This window comes from Callithrix jacchus, chromosome 11 (genome assembly GCF_049354715.1).
Source record: "Callithrix jacchus isolate 240 chromosome 11, calJac240_pri, whole genome shotgun sequence".
In the NCBI taxonomy this organism is placed as follows: Eukaryota; Metazoa; Chordata; class Mammalia; order Primates; family Cebidae; genus Callithrix; species Callithrix jacchus.
Window position 1 is genome coordinate 8,450,151 of NC_133512.1, and position 21,436 is coordinate 8,471,586.

Consider the following 21,436-nt stretch of genomic DNA (forward strand, 5'->3'; position numbering starts at 1 on the left):
CCTACGAATCTTTGCTATTCAGTTGTTTAAATTCTTTAACTCTACCTCAAGAGGTGAAGTATAACATTTTGTGAACAACGTTTGCCCCATAAGATGAAATCTCACAAGTCCCATAGGAAAGTTTACCATCTGCCTTAAAAATTAAAATGCACATCTATTATTCAGAACTAAAATAGAGGACTAGGATTTATCAAAGGGATTGCAAAAATACTGTTAGTAATAGCATAGAACATTACTATTTGTAGATAGCAGAGGCTGGCGCAAAAAATTGGGATTACAGACATGAGCCACTGTGCCTGAACTAGGATACCTAAGATTTTAGTGCCTTGTCTTGAAAAAAACTACACTTGGAAGCCCAATATACAAGGGCAAATGGGCTGCATTCAAAGGAGGAATTGGAGTTCCAGAACCCTGCTCAGTGTACTCCTATTTTAACTACCCCTCTACCCACTTACCACCACTAAAGAGGCTTCTGAGGGCACCACTGAGGAATTCCCGAGGCTCTGCAGAAAGGATTTGAAAGCCACTATTTTAGGTAGGTGTCAGGGATTAACAAGTGCTGCAAATAGAAATCTATGGTTAGTTTTACTATATATTATTAAGAAGCAGATACTGTCTGGGCATGTGGCTCATGCCTCTATTCCCAGCACTTTGGGAGGCCAAGGCAGGCAGATCACTTGAGGTCAGGAGTTCGAGACCAGCTTGGCCAACATGGTGAAACCCCTGTCTCTACTAAAAATACAAAAATTAGCCAGGCATGTTGGTGCACACCTATAATCCCAGCTACTCAGGAGGCTGAGGCAGGAGAATCGCTTGAACTCAGGAGGCAGAGGTTGCAATGAGCCAGGATGGCACCACTGCACTTCAGCCTGGGCGACAGAGCAAATCTGTCTGAAAAAAAAGAAAGAAAAAAAGAAAAGGGTAAACATTTTCATGTTTCTGCATGGTTAGGGCTTTCTGAGTGTAGAAAAGTAGAACCTGGGTTAAAGAACAAGCCTTGGAAGTTAAAAGTTGACTTAAGGGGTATAAAACCTAGAGCGTTGGAAACATTCCAAGATTATAAACCCAGTAATGCTTATCTTACCTTCTCCTGGAGACATTTATTTATGTTCCAAAGGGTAGGAACTCAGCTATCTTCCCCTTTTCTTCCCAAGGAGAATTTGCTTACCAAAGGTAGATTAGCTTTCTTTTTCTTAGGCGAAGGTGACAGCTGGGCAGTTATCCTGTACAAATTTATGGATTCAGAATTTTGGGATTCTTCTGTGGTTCAAACCTTACCAATCAATGGGTTTTTATTGCATTGTTTATAGGGTATTAGGTATGGGGAAATGATGTTATTTCTTGATTTAAGTAATTATAACTCTGATCTCTGCTCCAGAAACTTTGTGTTTACTTTCATGTTACAAGAATGAATAAATATAGAGATTAAAAACTTAAATATTTTTAATGTAATAATGTGAAACACTTCTTAGGAGATATACTTAATAATTTCTCTGCACAGAAATGATTGTATGTATACTTCACGTTTCAGCTTTACCTTAGTAGTCCTAAAACTTTTCAGATTATCTCAGTTTTCCTTATAGAGGTGCTTATTGTTAGCTGTTTCATGTTAAAGACTACTAATAGTGGAAAAGTAAATGTTTCTCTAGGATGTGATTAGCTCACTCATTGATAGGGTTAGACCTGCACTGAACACAGTAGATTGCTTAATTCTCACTTAAATAATGACCTCACTGAAAAAGTGAAAATTAGAAGTGGCTTGTTTTCAAGGGTTTCTGGGAGCCAAATTCTACTGCTTCATTAAATTGTGATATTTTCCAGGCTGGGTGCAGTGGCTCACACCTGTAATCCCAGCACTTTGGGAGGCCAAGGCAGGCATATTACGAGGTCAAGAGTGTGAGACCAGCCTGGACAACATGGTGAAACCCTGTCTCTACTAAAAATACAAAAATTAGCCAGGGGTGGTAGTGCGTACCCATAATCCCAGCTACTCGGGAAGCTGAGGCAGGAGAACAGCTTGAACCCAGGAGGCGGAGCCGAAAGTATGCCACTGCACTCCACCCTGGGTGATAGAGCAAGACTCCATCTCAAAAAAAAAAAAAAAAAAAAAAAAGCGGTATTTTCATTTCCAATTATGCATGGTAGTCAAGCACAGGAGAACTGTTTTATACATATTTACTTCTTTGTAGACTAGTATTCCTCACCCAAGTGTAACACAGGTATTAATGCATTAACTTATGCTTATAAAAGTTTTTAATGAAAATAAAATTGCTGACAGATTATTTCTATATGAAGAAAAATAGAGTATGAATATTATTTTTCAGATACAAAGACTAAAAGTTTATTTAAAAATGAGTAAATATAGCTGGGCGTGGTGGTTCATGCCTCTAATCCCAGCACTTTGGAAGGCCGAGACAGGTGGATCACCTGAGGTCAGGAGTTTAAGACCAGCCTGGCCAACATGGTGAAACCCATCTCTACTAAAAATATAAAAATTAGCTGAGCATGGGGGTGTTTGCCTGTAGGCTCAACTACTTGGGAGACTGAGAGAGGAAAATTGCTTGAACCCGGTTTGGGGGCGGAGGTTGCAGTGAGCCGAGATCATGCCACTGTACTCCAGCCTGAGTGACAGAGTGAGATTCTGTCTCATTAAATAAATAAATAAATAAAAGAGTAGGCCAGGTGCGGTGGCTCACGTCTATAATCCCAGCACTTTGGGAGGCCAAGGCGGGTGGATCACCTGAGGTCGGGAGTTCCAGACCAGCCTGACCAACATAGGGAAACCCCATCTCTATTAAAAATTCAAAATTAGTCAAATGTGGTGGCACATACCTGTAATCCCAGCTACTCGGGAGGCTGAGGCAGGAGAATCGCTTCAACCTGGGAGGTGGAGGTTGTGGTGAGTCGTGATTATGCCATTGTACTCCAGCCTGGGCAATGAGAGCAAAACTCTGTCTTATATAAACAAATAAAATGAGTAAATAAAATTTTTAGTTTCTAGCATTTACATATTTTGATTTTTCCAATTGTTCAAATGATGCATATGTTTTGCAGAAAATGTGAAATATTTAGGAAAACAGAAAGCAAGGAAAAATACAGATCTTTTTTTTTAAAATTTTATTTCTTAAGACAGTGTCTGGCTCTGTCTCCTAGGATGCAATGCAGTGGCATGATCACAGCTCACTGCAGCCTTGACCTCAGTGGCCCATGTGATCCTCCTACCTCAGCCTGCTGAATAGCTGGGACTAGAGGCAAGTGCCACCACACTTGGCTAATTGTTTTTTGTATTTTTTATAGAGACGGGGTTTCCTCATATTGCTCAGGCTGGTCTCCAATTTCTGGGCTCAAGTGATCTGGCTGCCTTGGCCTCCCAAAGTGCTGGGATTATAGGTGTGAGCAACCATGCCCAGCCAGATACTTTCTTTATGGCTGGTTTTTACACAGATATGGCAGAGAGACAATTGGTATAATAATTTTAGGTTTTGTGGCTGGCCTTGGGGAAAAGAGGTCTGGTTTCTGTGACTCTTCTTGGGAAAGAGGGATTCTAGTTTTTATAGCTAGCCTCAGAGGAGCATGGTACTGAGTGACAGGAGGGCAGGAGGTCGGAGAAACACTTTGGCTTCTGAGGCTGCTGTGACGCCTTCATTTTGGGGTATGGTTTCTGTGTCTAAATGAAGGTAAACACCTATCTTTCCTGTGGGAGAGAGTCTGCAATTTTGGTACATAGTATGCAGAGAGTGCCTATGTGAATAGTCTTCAGTGAAAACCTGGACTTTGAGTCTCTAATAGACTTCCCTGGACAGAAACATTGTCTTTATATCTATTTTTTTGTTGTTGCTGGAGAAAGAAGCATGCTTGATGTGGCCTTCCACCAGAGCAAAAGAATGTAAGAAGCCTCTGCATGGCATGAATATTTTCCATCTCTACCTGTGTCTTTTTCTCTTGTTGGTCCTGTCATATGTCATTTTGCTGTAGTAAACCTTAACTCTGAATACAACCAGATGTTAAGTCCTGTGGATCTTCCTAGCAAATCACCGAAAATATGGGTGGTCTTGGGAAACCCTAAAACAATACCGAAGGCAGAAACCATAAAATAAATGATCTTGTTTTCTTTCCTTTCCTTCCTTCCTTTCTCTCTCTCTCTCTTTCTCTCTTTCTTTCTTCTTTCCTTTTGAGATAGAGTCCCACTCTGTTGCCCAGGCTAGAGTGCAGTGGTACAATCTTGGTTCACTGCAACCTTCACCTCTCGGGTTCAAGCAATTCTTTTGCCTCAGCCTCCTGAGTAGCAGGAATTATAGGCATGAGGCACCATGCCTGGCTAATTTTTGTATTTTTAGTAGAGACTGGGTTTCACCATGTTGGCCAGACTGGTCTCGAACTCCTGACCTCAGGTGATCTGCCTCCCTCAGCTTTCTAAAGTGCTGCGGCCAAAATGTTTTTTTTATAACATGAAATTTTAAAACCCCTTTGAAAAATGAAGAACAGATAGGGAAAAATTGCTTTTACTATATATGACTGATAAGAGGTTAATATTCTTAGTGTATGTATAATTCATATAAACCTATAAGACAACAATAAATATGCATATAGAAATATGGATTAACATCAAGAATAATTTGTAAGAGAAGATATGAAAAGAGCAGAGTTAAAAGATGTTTAATTTCAGAAGTCATTAAGTAAGTACACATTAAAATGATAGTAACATGCAAATTTTTAACTGTCAAGTTTGTAGCAAACAGTCAAAAACCCCATAAAGCCAAGAGATTATGTTTAGGGTTATGGAGGATGATGGGGAACATGATTTTTACAGTTATATATATATACACACACATATATGTAATATTATATATACCGTTTTTGGTGGACAATTTAATAATGTATTAAGAGTTTTAAGGAATTCATAATGTGCACATGGCTAGGTCACTTTAAAGCCTGCCTCTGTCATTGGAAGCAAGTTCTTTGCTTCCCCTTGTCCATCTCCAAAAACTCTGAAAGCATTAAAGACTAATTTGCACCGTTACTACTTGAAGAGAAGTCTCTGGGAAGATTCTGTAGTCTGGGCCACAGAAACTTCTAAACTTCTCTCCAGACATTTCTTTTGCTTTTCAGAGTTGCTTACTGGAAACTGTTAAAAACAGAATCAAATCACAAAACAAGTTATCTCTCACATACGTATCTGCCCCCACATTTCTTCCAAGCTGCCTCTTCCTTTCCCTTCTACTCCTCCCAGTTAAATATCTAAAATATTCTGTGGAAGAAGGCTTAATATATTTTTGTGTCAAGAGGCTCTTGGCATTCACAGTCAAACACCGCAACACCCCACTGTCTTCACCCACCCCCTGCATATTTTCTTTGCTGTGGCAATTATAATTCTCCTTAAGTACCTGTGAAGGTATTTGATCAGCCAACCTAGATGGGCACTACTTTGCCAGTTTTCCCCAGGAAGGGGTGCATTTTTATTTATTTATTTATTTTTAAAAATTTTATTAGTTATACTTTAAGTTCTGGGGTACTTGTGCAGAACATGCAGGTTTGTTACATAGGCATACACAGGCCATGGTGGTTTGCTGCATCCATTAACCCATCATCTACATTAGGTATTTATCTTAATGCGAAGGGACACGTTTTTCTTATTTGCACTAAGGTCTTCCTTTTGGTCAGTCTTCTCTCTGGGAGAATCACATCACCAACATTGAGAAATTCCGGGAGTCTTTTGGGTTTGTGAGCATTCGTATATTAAATAGCAATTTGCAGTGATCATTTCCCCTCAAGTCTCTGGTTTAATCCCTTCTATCCTCTGGATGGTTAACTTCAGGATGGCCAGTTGAAGAAGCCTGAACATCTAACAAATTTTTTCCTTTGGCTTGTTTACTTTGGTTGTGAATTCTGTAACTGTAGACTGATTTATAAAATCTATAAATTGGTATCATTATGCATCCACATACCAATTCCTAGTGATTTTCAAATCCTAAAAATTGAAAAGCAATTCTTTGCATATTTTAAGTTGATATTTTAAAGTTATCATCGCTTATGTAAATTTTATACTGTAAACTAAGGTGAGAGTAAAATTTGGGATATGTTAGGAATTTGCTTTCCTTTGTGTAGTAGAAGGCTTATCATGAAGAAAGGCTTATTTATAGTTTGATCAATTATAGGAAAGAATACCTATGGAAGCTGAAAATCTGGAAATTGATTTATTGAAACAATTCATGTATCTCTTAGGCAAGTATTTTTTCCCTTTTTATTAGACAGGGTCTTACTCTGTTGCCCAGGTTGGAGTCCAAGGGTGCAATCATAGCTCATTGCAGCCTTGACTTGCTGGGCTCAAGAGATCCTCCTGCCTCAGCCTCCTGAGTAGCTGGGACCACAGGCATGCATCGTCATTCCCAGATAACTTTTTTATATTTTGTTTTTATTTTGGTAGAGATGGCATCTTGCCATGTTGCCCAGATTGGTCTCAAACTCCAGGGCCCAAGCGATACTCCCACCTTGGACTTCCAAAGTGTTGGGGTTACAGGCGTGAGTCACCTTACAAAGCCTAAGGGAAGTCTTTCCATATTCCAATTTTGAAGATTGCCACTAAAAGGATAGTGAAAACAGTCTACCCTGAAATAGACTTCCTAGTTGTTGATAGCATGAACTCATTCAAAACTCACGCTGCCTCTGATGCCTGGTATCTTTATTGGCAGGACTGGTTGGGTTGTGCTGCAGTACAAGTTAGCCCAATCTCGGCAGCTCATTACAATATAAACATCTTTCTTACCTAGGTAGCTACACTATTTAAAATTTGTGGGCTCTAAGGGGAGCAGAGGCCTGGAGGATTACATGGGTGTTTTTAAAGGTTAGAGTCGGAACTGGCTTTTATTATTTTTGCCTGTGTTTCATTGGCAATATCCCAGTCATTTGACTCCAACATAATTGCAAGAGAAGCTGGAAAACATAGAAAGAACAGTGAGATTTGGGATTGGCACTGACTTGTACTTTGGTTGTGACATGCTTTAACCATGATTCCAAACCCTTTCTTCTGGCCTTTTGTACCATATTTTCTGTAAATTTCTCAAGTTTTAATTAAAATAGTAGTGTTAGTTGGGGGTGGTTGCTCACGCCTGTAATCCCAGCACTTTGAGAGGCTAAGGCGGGCAGATCATGTGGTCAGGAGATAGAGACCATCCTGGCTAACATGGTGAAACCCCATCTCTACTAAAAATACAAAAAATTAGCCAGGTATGGTGGCACGTGCCTGTAGTGCTGGCTACTCAGGATGCTGAGGCGGAGGCGGGAGAATTGCTCCAATCTGGGAGGCGGAGGTTGCAGTGAGCTGAGATTGCGCCACTGCACTCCAGCCTGGGTGACAGAGCAAGATGCCATCTCAAAAAAAAAAAAAAAAAGCAGCCTATTATATAATATCTAGCACATTAGAACAAAATAGTGCATCTATCTACCTACCTATGTATGTATGCACCTACTCACTTGTCTATCTCTGAGAGGATTTATACCCAAAACACTACCAATTATTACCTTTAAATGATTACAAAATAAGTGATTTTAATTTTGTCAGTTTTCTTTAGCTCAATTTTCTTAATTTTTTTTTTTTTTTTTTTTTTGAGACAGAATCTATCTCTGTCACCCAGGCTGGAGGGCAGTGGCACGATCCCGTCTTACTGCAACCTCCACCTCCTGGGTTTGAGCAATTCTGCTTCAGCCTCCCAATAGCTGGGACTACAGGCATGTGCCATCACACCTGGCTAATTTTTGTGTTTTCAGTAGGGGCTGGGTTTTACCATGTTGGCCAGGATGGTCTCGAACTCCTAGGCTCAGGTGATTCTCCCACCTCGCAGCCCTAAAGTGCTGGGATTATGGGCGTGAGCCACCACACCTGGCCCTTGAATTGTTTATGTAAAGAGAAAACATGTAAATTAATTGCAAAAGTTGAGGATTTTTTTTTCTGTTTTTACTGTGTCTTGTTTATTTACTTTCTTAATGTAACAGAGGCTTCAGGAAATTAATATTAATTAGTTGAATTGGAAGGTGAGTTCTTGTTTTATTTTGCATAAACATTTGATGCTGAAAATTCATGTCCTCTTTGCCTCTAGAGATTTCAGAGAAAGAAAACTAATTAAAAATTATCATCTTGATGTGATTCTTTTGTGAGTAGCAGTGTTAAAGAGGAATAAAGTGGATGATGATGAGAGAGTAATTAATCTGTAATTATTTCAATACATACTCATGAATTTCCGTGATGAATAGAATTGAAGCCTCCTTGAGTCTGTGAAGATCTTTTACTCCCCTTTTCCACAAACCTCATTTATTTCCCATGGACTTGGAAATTGAAAACAATCATTGTTTAAACAATCATTGTTTAAATTGACTCCCAAATTATAACTTCCCTGGAATGTCTTCTAGTGAATACTAATTTTCCAGGTGCCTTCCTCTCTTAAAATTTCCTGTCAACTGGATTGTTAGGAACAGTTTCTTCTATGACTTCTGACACATGCTGGAAAGAAAACGTCATGCCAACTATTACAGATAAAGCTTCAGCAGATTAAGAGATAATGCTTTGAAGAGAGGCCCATTTTCTGCCTTTTCACACATAAGTTCTGGTGGTTAAGTGCTCTGTAAATCATCAAATTTAAAAAATTATTTTGGTCTATATCACAGGTTTCTGTTTCATATTGCTATTTGAGCAGTTTGTTTTGTGACTTGGCCTTTAAAAAAATTTTTAAATCTCAGTAGTTGGCTAGTACGGGTGGGAAGAGATGCCATAATTCCTGTCACAGATGAGCCACTTGTATGGGCATCTGTCAATTATCCCGGCTCTGGTGTTGCTCAAGTTTATTTGTGTCATGGAAACCCTAGAGCCAAGTACCAGGGGAGTCCTACCAAGCAGCTTTGGCAAGCATAGAATTGATGGCAGCTTCGTTATAATTATACTTCTTCGCATGGGTGACCAGCTGTATCATCATAATAGCTTTCCATACTAGAGGCCAAAAAGACAGAGAGATATACAAGCTGCTCAATATATTTCAACAAATTTTATTACAATTTATGCCTTTTCCAACTGTGTTATGCCTTGTAATCATTCCCTACTCCCACCCAGCCCATTATTTCTTTCACAAATAGGCAAAATATGGCTCTAGATATCCTTTTTAAGTGTAGTGCATTAAGAAATGATTTTTTCCTGTTCCTTAGAATAATCATATGTTTATCTTTTCTTGTTTTCAAACAAGAAGTTATTTGCTTTAATAGATCGTGTGACTGTGTAATACATATATGATAATGATGATAATAATAACAATTGCAGGCCAGGTGCGGTGGTTCATACCTATAATCCCAGCACTTTGGGAGGCTGAGGCTGACAGATCACCTAAGATCAGGAGTTCAAGACCGGCCTGGCCAACATGGTGAAACCCCATCTCTACAAAAACATTAAAAAATTAGCTGGGTGTGGTGGCACATGCCTGTAATCCCAGCTACTCGGGATGCTGAGGGAGGAGAATCACCTGAACTTGGGAGGTGGAGGTTGCAGTGAGCCGAGACTGTGCCTCTGCACTTCAGCCTGGGCGACAGAGCTGGACTCTGTCTCAAAAAAAAAAATTATATATATAGATATATATATATGTGTGTGTGTGTGTGTGTATAAAATAAAAATAAAAATAATTGCAAACATTTAGTGAGCATTTAGTTTATGCCAGGGAGTGTACTAAACACTTTATATAAATTTCATTTAAAACTTGCAAACTCTATGAGACAGGTGCCTCACATGAGGAAAGGGAAGCTTTGAGAAGTGGAGTTACCTCACGCAATGTCACTCAGGTTGTACATGGTAGAGCAGGGAGTTGAATCCAGGCAGTCTGACTCTTAACGATTTAAAACTCACTCATTGATTTTGACTTAAACATGTTCTAGAAGTCCTTTCTGAGTTTCTTGTCAAATAATAAAAGTAAAATTCCATTACCTGATATTAAATGAATTCAGTTTAAAAGTTTTTGCTTCATTAAATGGCCAACTATTACATGAAATGATATTCAACACCATTAGTCATCAGTGAAATGCAAATTAAAACCACAAGAAACCATTATACACCCATTCAAACAGCTAACATTAAAAATGAACAATTCCTGTGTTTCAAGGATGTGGAACATATGGAACTCTTATACAATGTGGTGGAAGCATTTTAGAAATCTGTTTTGGCAGTTTCTTAAAAAGCTATACATACACTTACCATATAACTCAGCCATTCCACTAAGTATTTACACAAGAGAAATGAAGACATGTTCTCACAAAGATTTATACACAAATGTTCATAGCATCTTGATTCACTGTAGCCTAAAAACCAACTCAATGTCCGTCAACAGCTGAATGTGTATAAACAAATGTGGTATATTCATACAGTAGCGTATACTCATAAAAATGCAACAACATGGATGAATCTAAGAATCATTATGCTTAAGCAGGAGAGAAGCCAGACACAAAAGTACATACTGTTTTTTATTTATATAAAATTCTAGATAATGAAAATTAAATTATAGTGACAGAAAGCAGAGCAGTGGATATCTGAAGCTGAAAATTGAGGGTGAGGTAGTTTGCAAAGGGCAGGGGAAAGTTCTAGGTGATGGAAAGTTCTCTTTCTTGATTGTGTAGGTGATTTCACAGGTGTATACATCTGTCAAAATTTACTTAATTGTGTAATTCATTGTATTTATAGAAATAATATATAGTCTATCATATAAACTATACATAATGTATTATATATTTTTATTTATGTAACATAATTTATTTATATAATGTATATACTCTGTGCATGTGTGTGTATGTTTTTCTTAGAAACAGGATATTGCTCTGTCACTCAGGCTGGAATGCAGTGGTGTGACCATGGCTTACTGTAACCTTGAACTCCTGGGCTCAAGTGATCCCCCCATCTCAGCTTCTCAAGTAGGTAGGGCCACAGGCATGCCACCATGCCTGGATAAGAATATTATAATTTATTATATATTATTATTATATGTAAGTCATTCTTCAATAAAGTTAATTAGGTGCTGGACTCAGTGGCTCATGCCTGTAGCCTCAGCTACTCAGGAGGCTCGGGTGAGAGGATTGCTTCAGTCTAGAAGGTCAACGTTACAGTGAACTAACTATGTTCCTGCCACTGCACTCCAGCCTGGGCAACAAAGCCCAGACCTTTTCTCTAAATAAAAAAATGAAGTTGATTATAAGACATCTAAAGTACAGCAGAAACATGAACACTTTTATATCTGTGTCTTAGCATACTTGTAGAATGTTTCTGTGAATTAAATTCTGCCAACAGGAAAACTTAATTAAAGGTTATTTTCCTGGCAAATAAACTCCCATTTCTATCCAAAAGGCCAATAAAAAGTTTTCAGTGAAATGTAAAAAAAAAAAAAAAGATTTAAAATATTACAGAAAGTATCAATTGCTCTCCTAAAAGATTGTTATTGATTGACATTCCACAATATATGAAAGTGTCCATTTCACCCCACTTTTGCCAGTATTGAATAGTCAGTTATCTTTTAAATGTTTGCCAGTCTGGTGAGACGTTTTTTTTTTTTTTTTAATGCGACAGAGTCTTGCTCTGTCGCCCAGGCTGGAGTGCAGTGGCTTGATCTTGGCTCACTGCAACCTCTGCCTCCGGGGTTCAAGTGATTCTCCTGCCTCAGCCTCCCGAGTAGCTGGGATTACAGTCACACGCCAGCGCGCCCGGCTAATTTTTTGTGTTTTTAGTAGAGCACTCCAGCCTGGGCGATAGAGCTGCCATTAGTGAGTAGTCAAATTCCTACATACAGAATCTGAGGATCAACTGTAATTCCTCTGTGATGCTGCTGTCATGTGTACAATGAGTCAGTAAAAGCTTCAGAGTGGAACTATTTATCAAAGCATTGCAGGGGGCTATATAGCAGGAGAGACACAGAATGATACTTCACCCTGTTCATGAATGTAATGTAATTTATTAATTTTTAAAACGAAAGTTTTAGATATACTTAGTTTTAAAAGTTCAGAAGTTCTACAATGTTAATTATGAAAAAGAATAACCCCTTGGCCCCCTTTCCTGCCCCTATGAAAAAGAATAACCCCTTTTCTGCCCCTTTCCTTTGCCCAGAAACAACAAATTTCAATTCTTTTGTTTTTTACTGCCAAATTGCTAAATAACCTAATTATGTTATTGATTCTTTTGTTTCGTTTTTAGGCACTATAAAGACAAGCTTCCAGGCTGGGCTCAGTGACTCATGCCTGTAATCCCAGCATTTTGGGAGGCCTAGGCGGGTGGATTACCTGAGGTCAGGAGTTCGAGACCAGCCTGGCCAACATGGTGAAGCCCTGTCTCTACTAAAAATACAAAAATTAGCAGGGCATCATGTTGGGCACCTGTAATCTCAGCTACTTGGGAGGCTGAGGCAGGAGAATCACTTGAACTGGGAGGTGAAGGTTGCAGTAAGCAGAGATCGTACCACTGCACCCCATCCTGGGCTACAGAGTGAGACTCTGTCTCCCTAAAGAATAAAAAACAAAAAACTAGCTCTCTTTCACTATCATTTGAAGAAATATTCATGTACTTTACATCCTTCCACATCTTAATTTTTAAAAAATTTTCCACCCAACTCATGCAGACAAATCATAAATTTTGTTACATCACTATTTAGTATTGACATTATTATTCTCTTTCACCAAACTAAAATCTGGACTAAGAAAGCCTCCATACTCACATACTTGAGTTTTTACCTGAAACCCACAACCTAATTTAGTAGGTAAGCAAACTGAAAACCTAATTTAGGAATATACTTCAATAACAAAGTTGCTAACTCTCAGGCGGGTGTGCTGCCTGTAGTCCCAGCGCTTTGGGAGGCTGAGGCAGGCAGATTACCTGAGGTCAGAAATTCAAGACCAGCCTGGCCAACATGGAGAAACCTTCTCTCCACAAAAATACAGTCAGGCATGATGGCGGGTGCCTGTAATCCCAGCTACTCAGAAGGCTGAGGTAGGAGAATCGTTTGAACCCGGGACGTGGAGGTTGTAGTGAGCTGAAATCGTGCCACTGCACTCCAGCCTGGCCAACAGAGCAAGACTGCATCTCAAAAATAATAATAAACAATTGCTGACTCAGCCAGTCCCAGCAGCCGGACCTCAAAGGCTTACAGGCCACCAGCTGTTCAGACCTTGTTCTGATAAGGCAAACGCTGAGCTGTAACTCACTCAACTGGCTGTTTCTGTACCTTGCTTCTGCTCCCTCAACATCCCTTTCCTTTTTTTTTTTCTTTTTTTTTTTTTTGAGATGGAGTCTTGCTTTGTCACCCAGGCTGGAGTGCAGTGGTGCAATCTTGGCTCACGGCAACCTCCACCTCCTGGGTTTATGAAATTCTCCTGCCTCAGCTTCCTGAGTAACTGGGATTACAGGCATGTGCCACCATGCCTAGCTAATTTTTGTATTTTTGGTAGAGATGAGGTTTCACCATGTTGGCCAGACTGGTCTCGAACTCCTGACCTCAGGTGATCTGCCTACCTTGGCCTCCCAAAGTGCTGGTATTACAGGCGTGAGCCACTGCATCTGGCTGAGCTTCCAGTATGCTTTACTATAGCTGTGTGGTCTGTGGACTCCCATGCTAAGAATCACTGTAGTCCTTGTGATCTGTTTCAAGCTTATAATGGTGTATGTGAAAATTTATAAAAATCAGTAATTAATTATCTTGAAATATTTTCTGTGTCTTGCCAGATATGGAGAATATAAAGCCATTGGAAGGTGTAAAAATTCTGGATTTAACAAGGTTTGTATTGGTTTATCTACATTTTAGTGATTGGATTTTTCCCTTTCCTCAAAAACATTTAATTTTTTCACTTATAAGAGGAACTGATATGCTTATGTTGAAATTTTAGAGAAGAAAATAAGAAAAGAAAAATTCCTGGCTAGGTGCAGTGGCTCATGCCTGTAATCCCAGCACTTTGGGAGGCTAAGGTGGGCAGATCACTTGAGGTTAGGAGTTCAAGACCAGCCTGGCCAACATGGTGAAACTCTGTCTCTACTAAAAATACAAAAATTAGCCAGCCATAGTGGTGGGCGCCTGGAGTCCCAGCTGCTTGGGAGGCTGAGGCGGGAGAATCACTTGAACCCCAGAGGCGGAGGTTGCAGTGAGTTGAGATCTTACTCTTGCACTCCAGGCTGGGTGAAACAGCAAGACTGTCTCAAAAAAAAAAAGCTTTTTCACATGTTCACAAGATGGCGCTGAAAGTAAAGAAGGAAGCTTTCTGCCTCTCCTACAGCCGAAGCCAAAGTGAAGGCTTTAAAGGCCAAGAAGGCAGTGTTGAAAGGTGTCCACAGCCACAACAAAAAGAAGATCCACATGTCACCCACCTTCAGGGGGCCCAAGACACTGCAACTCCAGAGGCAGCCCAAATATCCTTGGGAGAGTGCTCCCAGGAGAAACAAGCTGGACCACTCTGCTATCAAGTTTCCGCTGACCACTGAGTCTGCAATGAAGAAGAGAGAAGACAACAACACACTTGTGTTCATTGTGGATGTTAAAGCCAACAAGACCAGATCAAACAGACTGTGAAGAAGCTCTATGACATTGATGTGGCCAAGGTCAACACCCTGATTTGGCCTGATGGAGAGAAGAAGGCACATGTTCGACTGGATTCTGATTATGATTCTTTGGATGTTGCCAACAAAATTGAGATCATCTAAACTGAGTCCAGCTGGCTAATTCTAAATATATGTGTATCTTTTCACCATGGAAATAAGAAAAATTCCTGTAATATCATTCTAAGAGATAATTAGTGTAGTATTTGTCTTTTCCCAATTTATATTTGTGTGTAATCTTAAACAAAAATTGGAACCATATTGAAACTACAGTTTTAAACACAATGTTATATTTAAAATATTTTCCTATGTTATTCACAATTCAACAAAAACATAAGATAGTATTTTATTATATCAATGTCACATAAATTACATAATCATCCTCTAGTCTTTCACTATTATAAACTTGGCTTCTTTGTACACAAATGTTTCGCTCAGTTTTGATTTCTTCCTCAGGATAAAATTCTAGAAAAAGAATTCTAGGATCAAAGGGGGTATTTTTAAAGCTCCTATTACATATGTCCAAATTGCAGTTTTAACTGTTATGATTCTTACTAGCATTACATGAGCTTGTCTGTTGATGGGTTGTTAAGAAAATAATTAATATAAAAATTTTCACAACGCTAATTAATTTATTTATCATTGTTAACACTGTAGAGTCCTGGCAGGACCTTTTGCTACTATGAATTTAGGAGATCTTGGAGCAGAAGTTATAAAAGTGGAGAGACCAGGTAAAGCTATTTCTCTCTTTAAAAATTAGAAACAAGCTAATAAATATTTTAAAATAATTCTCTAAGTACCCAGGTTTAGTGTACCTGTAGGTGGGATAAGGAGAGAATCAAGATGAAAGGATTATCTTTTTCTTCTCCCTTTTTTGTTTTCCTGTGAACTAACACTAATGATCTCTTTTTTTTTTGAGACGGAGTTTCGCTCTTGTGACCCAGGCTGGAGTGCAATGGCGCGATCTCGGCTCACCGCAACCTCCATCTCCTGGGTTCAGGCAATTCTCCTGCCTCAGCCTCCCGAGTAGCTGGGATTACAGGCATGCGCCACCATGCCCATTTAATTTTTTTTTTTGTATTTTGAGTAGAGACGGGGTTTCACCATGTTGACCAGGATGGTCTCGATCTCTTGACCTCGTGATCCACCCGCCTCGGCCTCCCAAAGTGCTGGGATTACAGGCTTCAGCCACTGCGCCCAGCCAATGATCTCTTTTTACTCTTTATGTGTGCTAAGTGCTAAGGGTCAAACCATTTTCTTCTTCATACCTCAGGGCTTTTGTTAGAAGCTGAGGCCAGGTGCAGTGGTTCACACCTGTAATCCCACCACTTTGGGAGGCCAAGGAGTGATGATTATTTGAGGTCAGGAGTTCAAGACCAGCCTGGCCAATATGGTGAAACCTCGTCTCTACTAAAAATGCAAAAAAAAATTAGGCAGGCATGTTTGGTGGACACCTGTAATCCCAGCTACTTAGGAGGCTGAGGCAGGAGAATCACTTGAACCCGGGAGGTAAGGTTGCAGTGAGCTGAGATTGCGCCAGTGTACTCTAATCTGGGCAACGGAGCAAGACTCTGTTTCAAAAAAAAAAAAAAAAGAAGTGGAGATACAGCATATAATGATGATAACAACACCTACAGTGCCAGGCATAGTTCTCAATGCTTTGCTTGTGCTTATTTCATCTTTGCAACAACCCTATGGGCTGACGGTATTATTCATAATTTATAAAGCAGAAAATGGAGGCACAGAGATGTAAAGCAACTTATTTAGAGGCACACAACCAATAAGGAATATTCAGACCCTTAGCCCTGATCCTGGCCTTCCTTAGCCCCCGCCTCGCTTTACCATTGAGGCTGATATTAACCTGGGCCTGACCACCCTCCCTCACTGTGGGATAAAGAGAAGGCCAGGAGAAAGGAGGATAAAAGTGAAGAAATAGGGTACAGAAGCAGGAGAGAAGGAAAAAAATCAAATTCCTGCAAAAAAGAACCCAAGGCCAGGTGTGGCAGCTCATGCCTGTAATCCTAGCACTTTAGGAGGCCAAGGCAGGCAGATAATTTAAGATCAGGAGTTTGAGACCAGCCTGGCCAACATGGCGAAACCCCATCTTTACTAAAAATACAAAAATGAGGCAGGTGTGGTGGCAGACACCTGTAGTCCCAGCTACTTGGGAAACTGAGGCAGGAGAATTGCTTGAACTTGGGAGGTGGAGGTTTCAGTGAGCTGAGATCGTGCCACTGCACTCAAGCCTGCGTGACAGAGTGAGACCATGTCCAAAAGCAAACAAACAGAAAAAAATCCCAAATACTCCAACCTAAGTTATTCTTTTCTATTTTTGTTGTTTGTTTTTATTTTTTCACTCTGTCACCCAGGCTGGAGTGCAGTGGTGTGATCATAGCTCACCGTAGCCGCCAACCACTGGGCTTGAGCAATTCTCCCACCTCAGCTTCCCGAATAGCTGGGACTTCAGGCATGTCATGCCCAGCTATAATAATAAAACTTTTTTTTTTTTTTTTTTGTAGAGACAGGGTCTTGCTATGTTATTTGGGTTAGTCTTGAACTCCTGTCTCACCCTTTCAGAATGCTGGCATTACAGGTGTGACCTACTACTCCTGGCCATAAAAGAAACATTTCCCCATTTTATAATTTTAAAGATTTTGCAGGGAGAAACACCTAAGCTTAGATCAATTTTTTGCTTATATGTTTTTCCTGTGACATCTTTCCTATTCTTTCTTCCTTCTTTGTTCACCAAATAAATATATTCTGTGTACAAAATTCCCACTTTTATTTGGTATCATCTTAGCATTTTGGTATTTAGTTCAAGCTGTTACTGAAAAAGTTGCTTAGAAAAGCATTGTTGGTCAGGTGTGGTGACTTATGCCTGTAGTCCCAACATTTTGGGAGGCCAAGGTGGGCAGATCACCTGAGGTCAGAAGTTCAAGACCAACCTGGCCAACACAGTGAAACCCCATCTCTACTGAAAGTACAAAAATTAGTGGGGCGTGGTGGTGGACACCTATAATCCTAACTACTTGAGAGGCTGAGGCAGGAGAATTGCTTGAACCTGGGAGGCAGAGGTTGCAGTGAGCTGAGACCACATCATTATACCCCAGCCTGGGCAACAAGAGCCAAACTCCATCTCAGAAAGGAAAGTGTCATTGTTATGTGCCCTTTCTCTCTAATAAGCACTTAAAGGGCACAGTCCATGTTTTTAAATGTCGGCTACATCATCCTATAAACAGCTTGCTTTATTTTATTTTATTTTTCTGAGACAGAGCTCCTGTTATCCAGGCTGGATGCCATCGTGTAATCATGACTTATTGTAGCCATGACCTCCCAGGCTCAAGCAATCTTCCTGCCTTAGCTGGGACCATAGTTGTGTGCAACTTGTGTCTGGCTAATTTTTTTTTTTTCTTTTTGAGACAGAGTCTCACGTCTGTCTGTGAGCCACTGCGCCTGGCCTTATTAATTTTTTTTTTGGTAAAAATGGAGTCTTCCTATGTTGCCCAGGCTGGTCTTGAACTCCTGGGCTCAAATGATCCTTCAACCTCAGCCTCCCAAAGTGCTGATATTACAGATGTGGGTGAGCCACCACACCTGGCCTATGGAGCTTCTTTTATCTTCTATCCTGTGAATTATGTCTGCCTTGTGTGTGTGTGTGTGTTTTATTTTATTTTATTTTTCTTGAGAGGGAACACTCTTGTTACCCAGGCTAGAGTGTAATGGCATGATCTCAGCTCACCGCAGCCTCCTTCTCCTGGGTTCAACAATTCTCCTGCTTCAGCCTCCCGAGTAGCTGGGACTACAGGCACGCACCACCATGCCCAGCTAATTTTTTTTTGTATTTTTAGTAGAGACAGGGTTTTACTGTTTTGACCAGGATGGTCTCTATCTCTTGACCTCATGATCCACCCGACTCGGCCTCCCAAAGTGCTGGGATTATAGGCGTGAGCCACTGCACCCAGCCTGTGTGTGCGTTTTAAGTAAATGAGTTGCTTTTGCTTTTTTTCTTTCAAAAGAAAAAGAAGTCTGTTTTTCTTGTTCAATTTTAATGGGTAAAGTCTAATGGCTAATAAATTGGTTATGTCATTTAAATGATTTGGATTTAAAACTTTATCCCACATTCACAAATTCTCTCTTTTTGGAGGTCTAGTGATAAATAATTACCTATGTAATAATTAGTTTTATCTGTACTTTCTATAGTTGCTTTTTGTGTAAAGAGAACATTTTTTCTGTAATTCTGTAGTGTTGTCTTTGAATCAGACATGAATGCAGTTCAGAATTATTTGAAGTAGATATCCATCATAAAATACCCCATCTTTTATGGTGTTAGATTTGTAATCCCACACCTGTAATTTCAGCATTTTGGGAATCTGAAGTGGGTGGATTGCTTGAGGCCAGAAGTTCGAGACCAGCTGGCCAACGTGGTGAAACTCTGTCTCTACTAAAAATACACAAATTAGCCAGGCGTAGTGGTGCACCCCTGTAATCCCTGCTACTGGGGTGGCTGGAGGCAGGAGAATTACCTGGACCTAGGAGGTGGAGTTTGCAGTGAGCAGAGATCGCACCTTTGCACTCCAGCCTAGGCAACAGAGCGAGAGTCTATCTAAAAACCTACCCCCCACAGATTAATAGCTCATATTATTATTTTCAGGAGCTGGTGATGATACACGAACTTGGGGGCCACCTTTCGTGGGAACAGAAAGTACATATTATCTCAGTGTTAACCGAAATAAAAAAGTAAGACTATCATTCCCTTTTTTGCTTTTTTTATGTAATTCTCTTGTAACAGCAAAACTGATGATATCATTGTGGCTTGTTTTTTCTTCCTTTTATTTTATTTTTTTAAAGCTGTAACTAACATTTCAAATAAATTAAACTTCCCTTCATTTACCATTCACCGAATAGAAACAATGAGCTTTTTACTACTCTTTCTTATCTACCAAGTAACATGGAACATTTCATAAGAATTTATAATGGAAATAATTTTATGAAAGAGAAAAATCATTTGATGGCTTACATTTGTTATTCTTTTGGGGAATAATTGTCTAACACTCGGTATTATAATTAAAAACTTCTCCTATAATCCTTGTTAGCATATATCCTCATGATAAATAGAATCAGTAAGATGATTTAAATATTTCCTCATGCATAAACTAAATTTAAGAAGATCTACGATATGAATGGCTTTCTTGTCAGCAATAAGAACTTTTACGACCAGGCTCAGGGGCTCATACCTGTAATCCTACCAGTTTTGGAGGCTGAGGCAGGTGGATTGCCTGAGGTCAGGAGTTTGAGACCAGCTTGGCCAATATGGTGAAACTCCAAAACCCCATCTCTACTAAAAATACAAAAATTAGCCGGGCGTGGTGGTGGGTGCCTGTAATTCCAGCTACCGGGGAGGCTGAGGAAGGAGAATCGCTTGAACCCTGAAGGCAGAGGTTGTAGTTAGCCAAGATTGTGCCACTGCATTCCAGCCTGGGTGACAGAGCAAGACTCTGTCTGAAAAAAAAAAAAAAAAAAAGAGAAAAACTTTTATAATAGCATTTTAATATACTTATTATTATTATTATTTTTTACTTTTTATTTTAGATTCAGGAGTTACATGTGCATGTTTGCCACTGCATAATGGTGGGGCTTGGGCTTCTTATGTACCGGTCACCAAAATAATAGATATATATTTTAATTTTTAGAGCATTGCTGTTAATATCAAGGATCCGAAAGGGGCGAAAATCATCAAAGAGGTATAGTATGCTATATAGAAGCCATCCCACCACCTAGGTTATAATTAGGGATTGGAACATCAGAGCAAAAGTATTTTAAAACTTAATTTTATGGATGAGCTGTACATTTGCAATAAATACCTTTTAAGTATTTATCTTGATTTGTATACTTCTTTATAAGTGTAGTGTGCTTTAAATTTCTTGTATATTTTGTGTGATTATGGTGCTGGCTCCTATTGACTGAGTGCCTACTCTACATCAAATCCTGGGCTTGGACCCTTTGCTTACATTGTCTCCTCTAATCCTCAGAATTTACCTTGTAAATGAAGAATTGAAATCTCATTTATATAAAAGGGAATTGAGTTTCCTGGGGCCTAAGTGATGCTCCAAGATTACCCAGCTAATATGGGGAAAAGCTGACATTCGGATGTGGGTCACATCACTGGAGAGTCCAATCTTTCTATAGCCCTTACTCCGACAGCCAATATATCCAAACCTATCTCAGCATCTTTCTTTGAGTAGCTGGAAGGCACAGTGGTTGAATTAAGGTTGGATACCTTTACATGTGATTTGAATCCTGCCTTCGGTACTTACTGTACTACTATATGACCCTAGACAAGTTATATAATTTATTTGTGCTTCAGTTTCTTCATTAGTAAACTGGAGGCAGTAATAATAACCACTTTCTTTCTTTCTTTCTTTTTTTTGAGACAGAGTCTCACTCTGTTGCCCAGGCTGGAGTGCAGTGGCACAATCTCAGCTCACTGTAACCTCTGTCTCCCAGGTTCAAGTGATTTTCCTGCTTCAGCCTCCCAAGTAGCTGGGATTAGAGGTGTGTGCTATCATGCCCAGCTAAGTTGTGTATTTTTAGTAGAGATAGGGTTTCACCATGTTGGCCAGGCTGGTCTTGAACTTCCAACCTCAGGTGATCCACCTGCCTCAGCCTCCCAAAGTGCTGGGATTACAGGCGTGAGCCACTGTGCCCAGCCATTTTTTTTTTGATACAGAGTCTCTCTCTGTTGCCCAGGCTGTAGGGCAATGGCATGATTTGGCTCAGTGCAACCTTCCTCTCCTGGGTTCAACCAATTATCTTGCCTCAGCCTCCAGAGTAGCTAGGATTACAGGCATG

The 21,436-nt window shown here is 39.9% G+C and overlaps 1 protein-coding gene across 15 annotated transcripts in view; it reads left to right on the forward strand.

The window, feature by feature from the left end:
- Positions 1 to 21,436, forward strand: part of SUGCT (succinyl-CoA:glutarate-CoA transferase) — a 723,305-nt gene that overhangs the window by 13,065 nt on the left and 688,804 nt on the right. For 14 of the 15 annotated variants that reach the window (XM_054237014.2, XM_054237011.2, XM_002751352.7 and 11 more), the window contains exons 2-5: positions 13,724 to 13,775; positions 15,245 to 15,318; positions 19,239 to 19,324; positions 20,278 to 20,328. In XM_054237014.2, the coding sequence (XP_054092989.2) occupies positions 13,724 to 13,775; positions 15,245 to 15,318; positions 19,239 to 19,324; positions 20,278 to 20,328 (263 nt within the window). Of the gene's footprint in view, positions 1 to 10,824; positions 10,937 to 13,723; positions 13,776 to 15,244; positions 15,319 to 19,238; positions 19,325 to 20,277; positions 20,329 to 21,436 lie in introns of all 15 variants that reach the window. The other variant, XM_054237012.2, reaches the window with a different exon arrangement.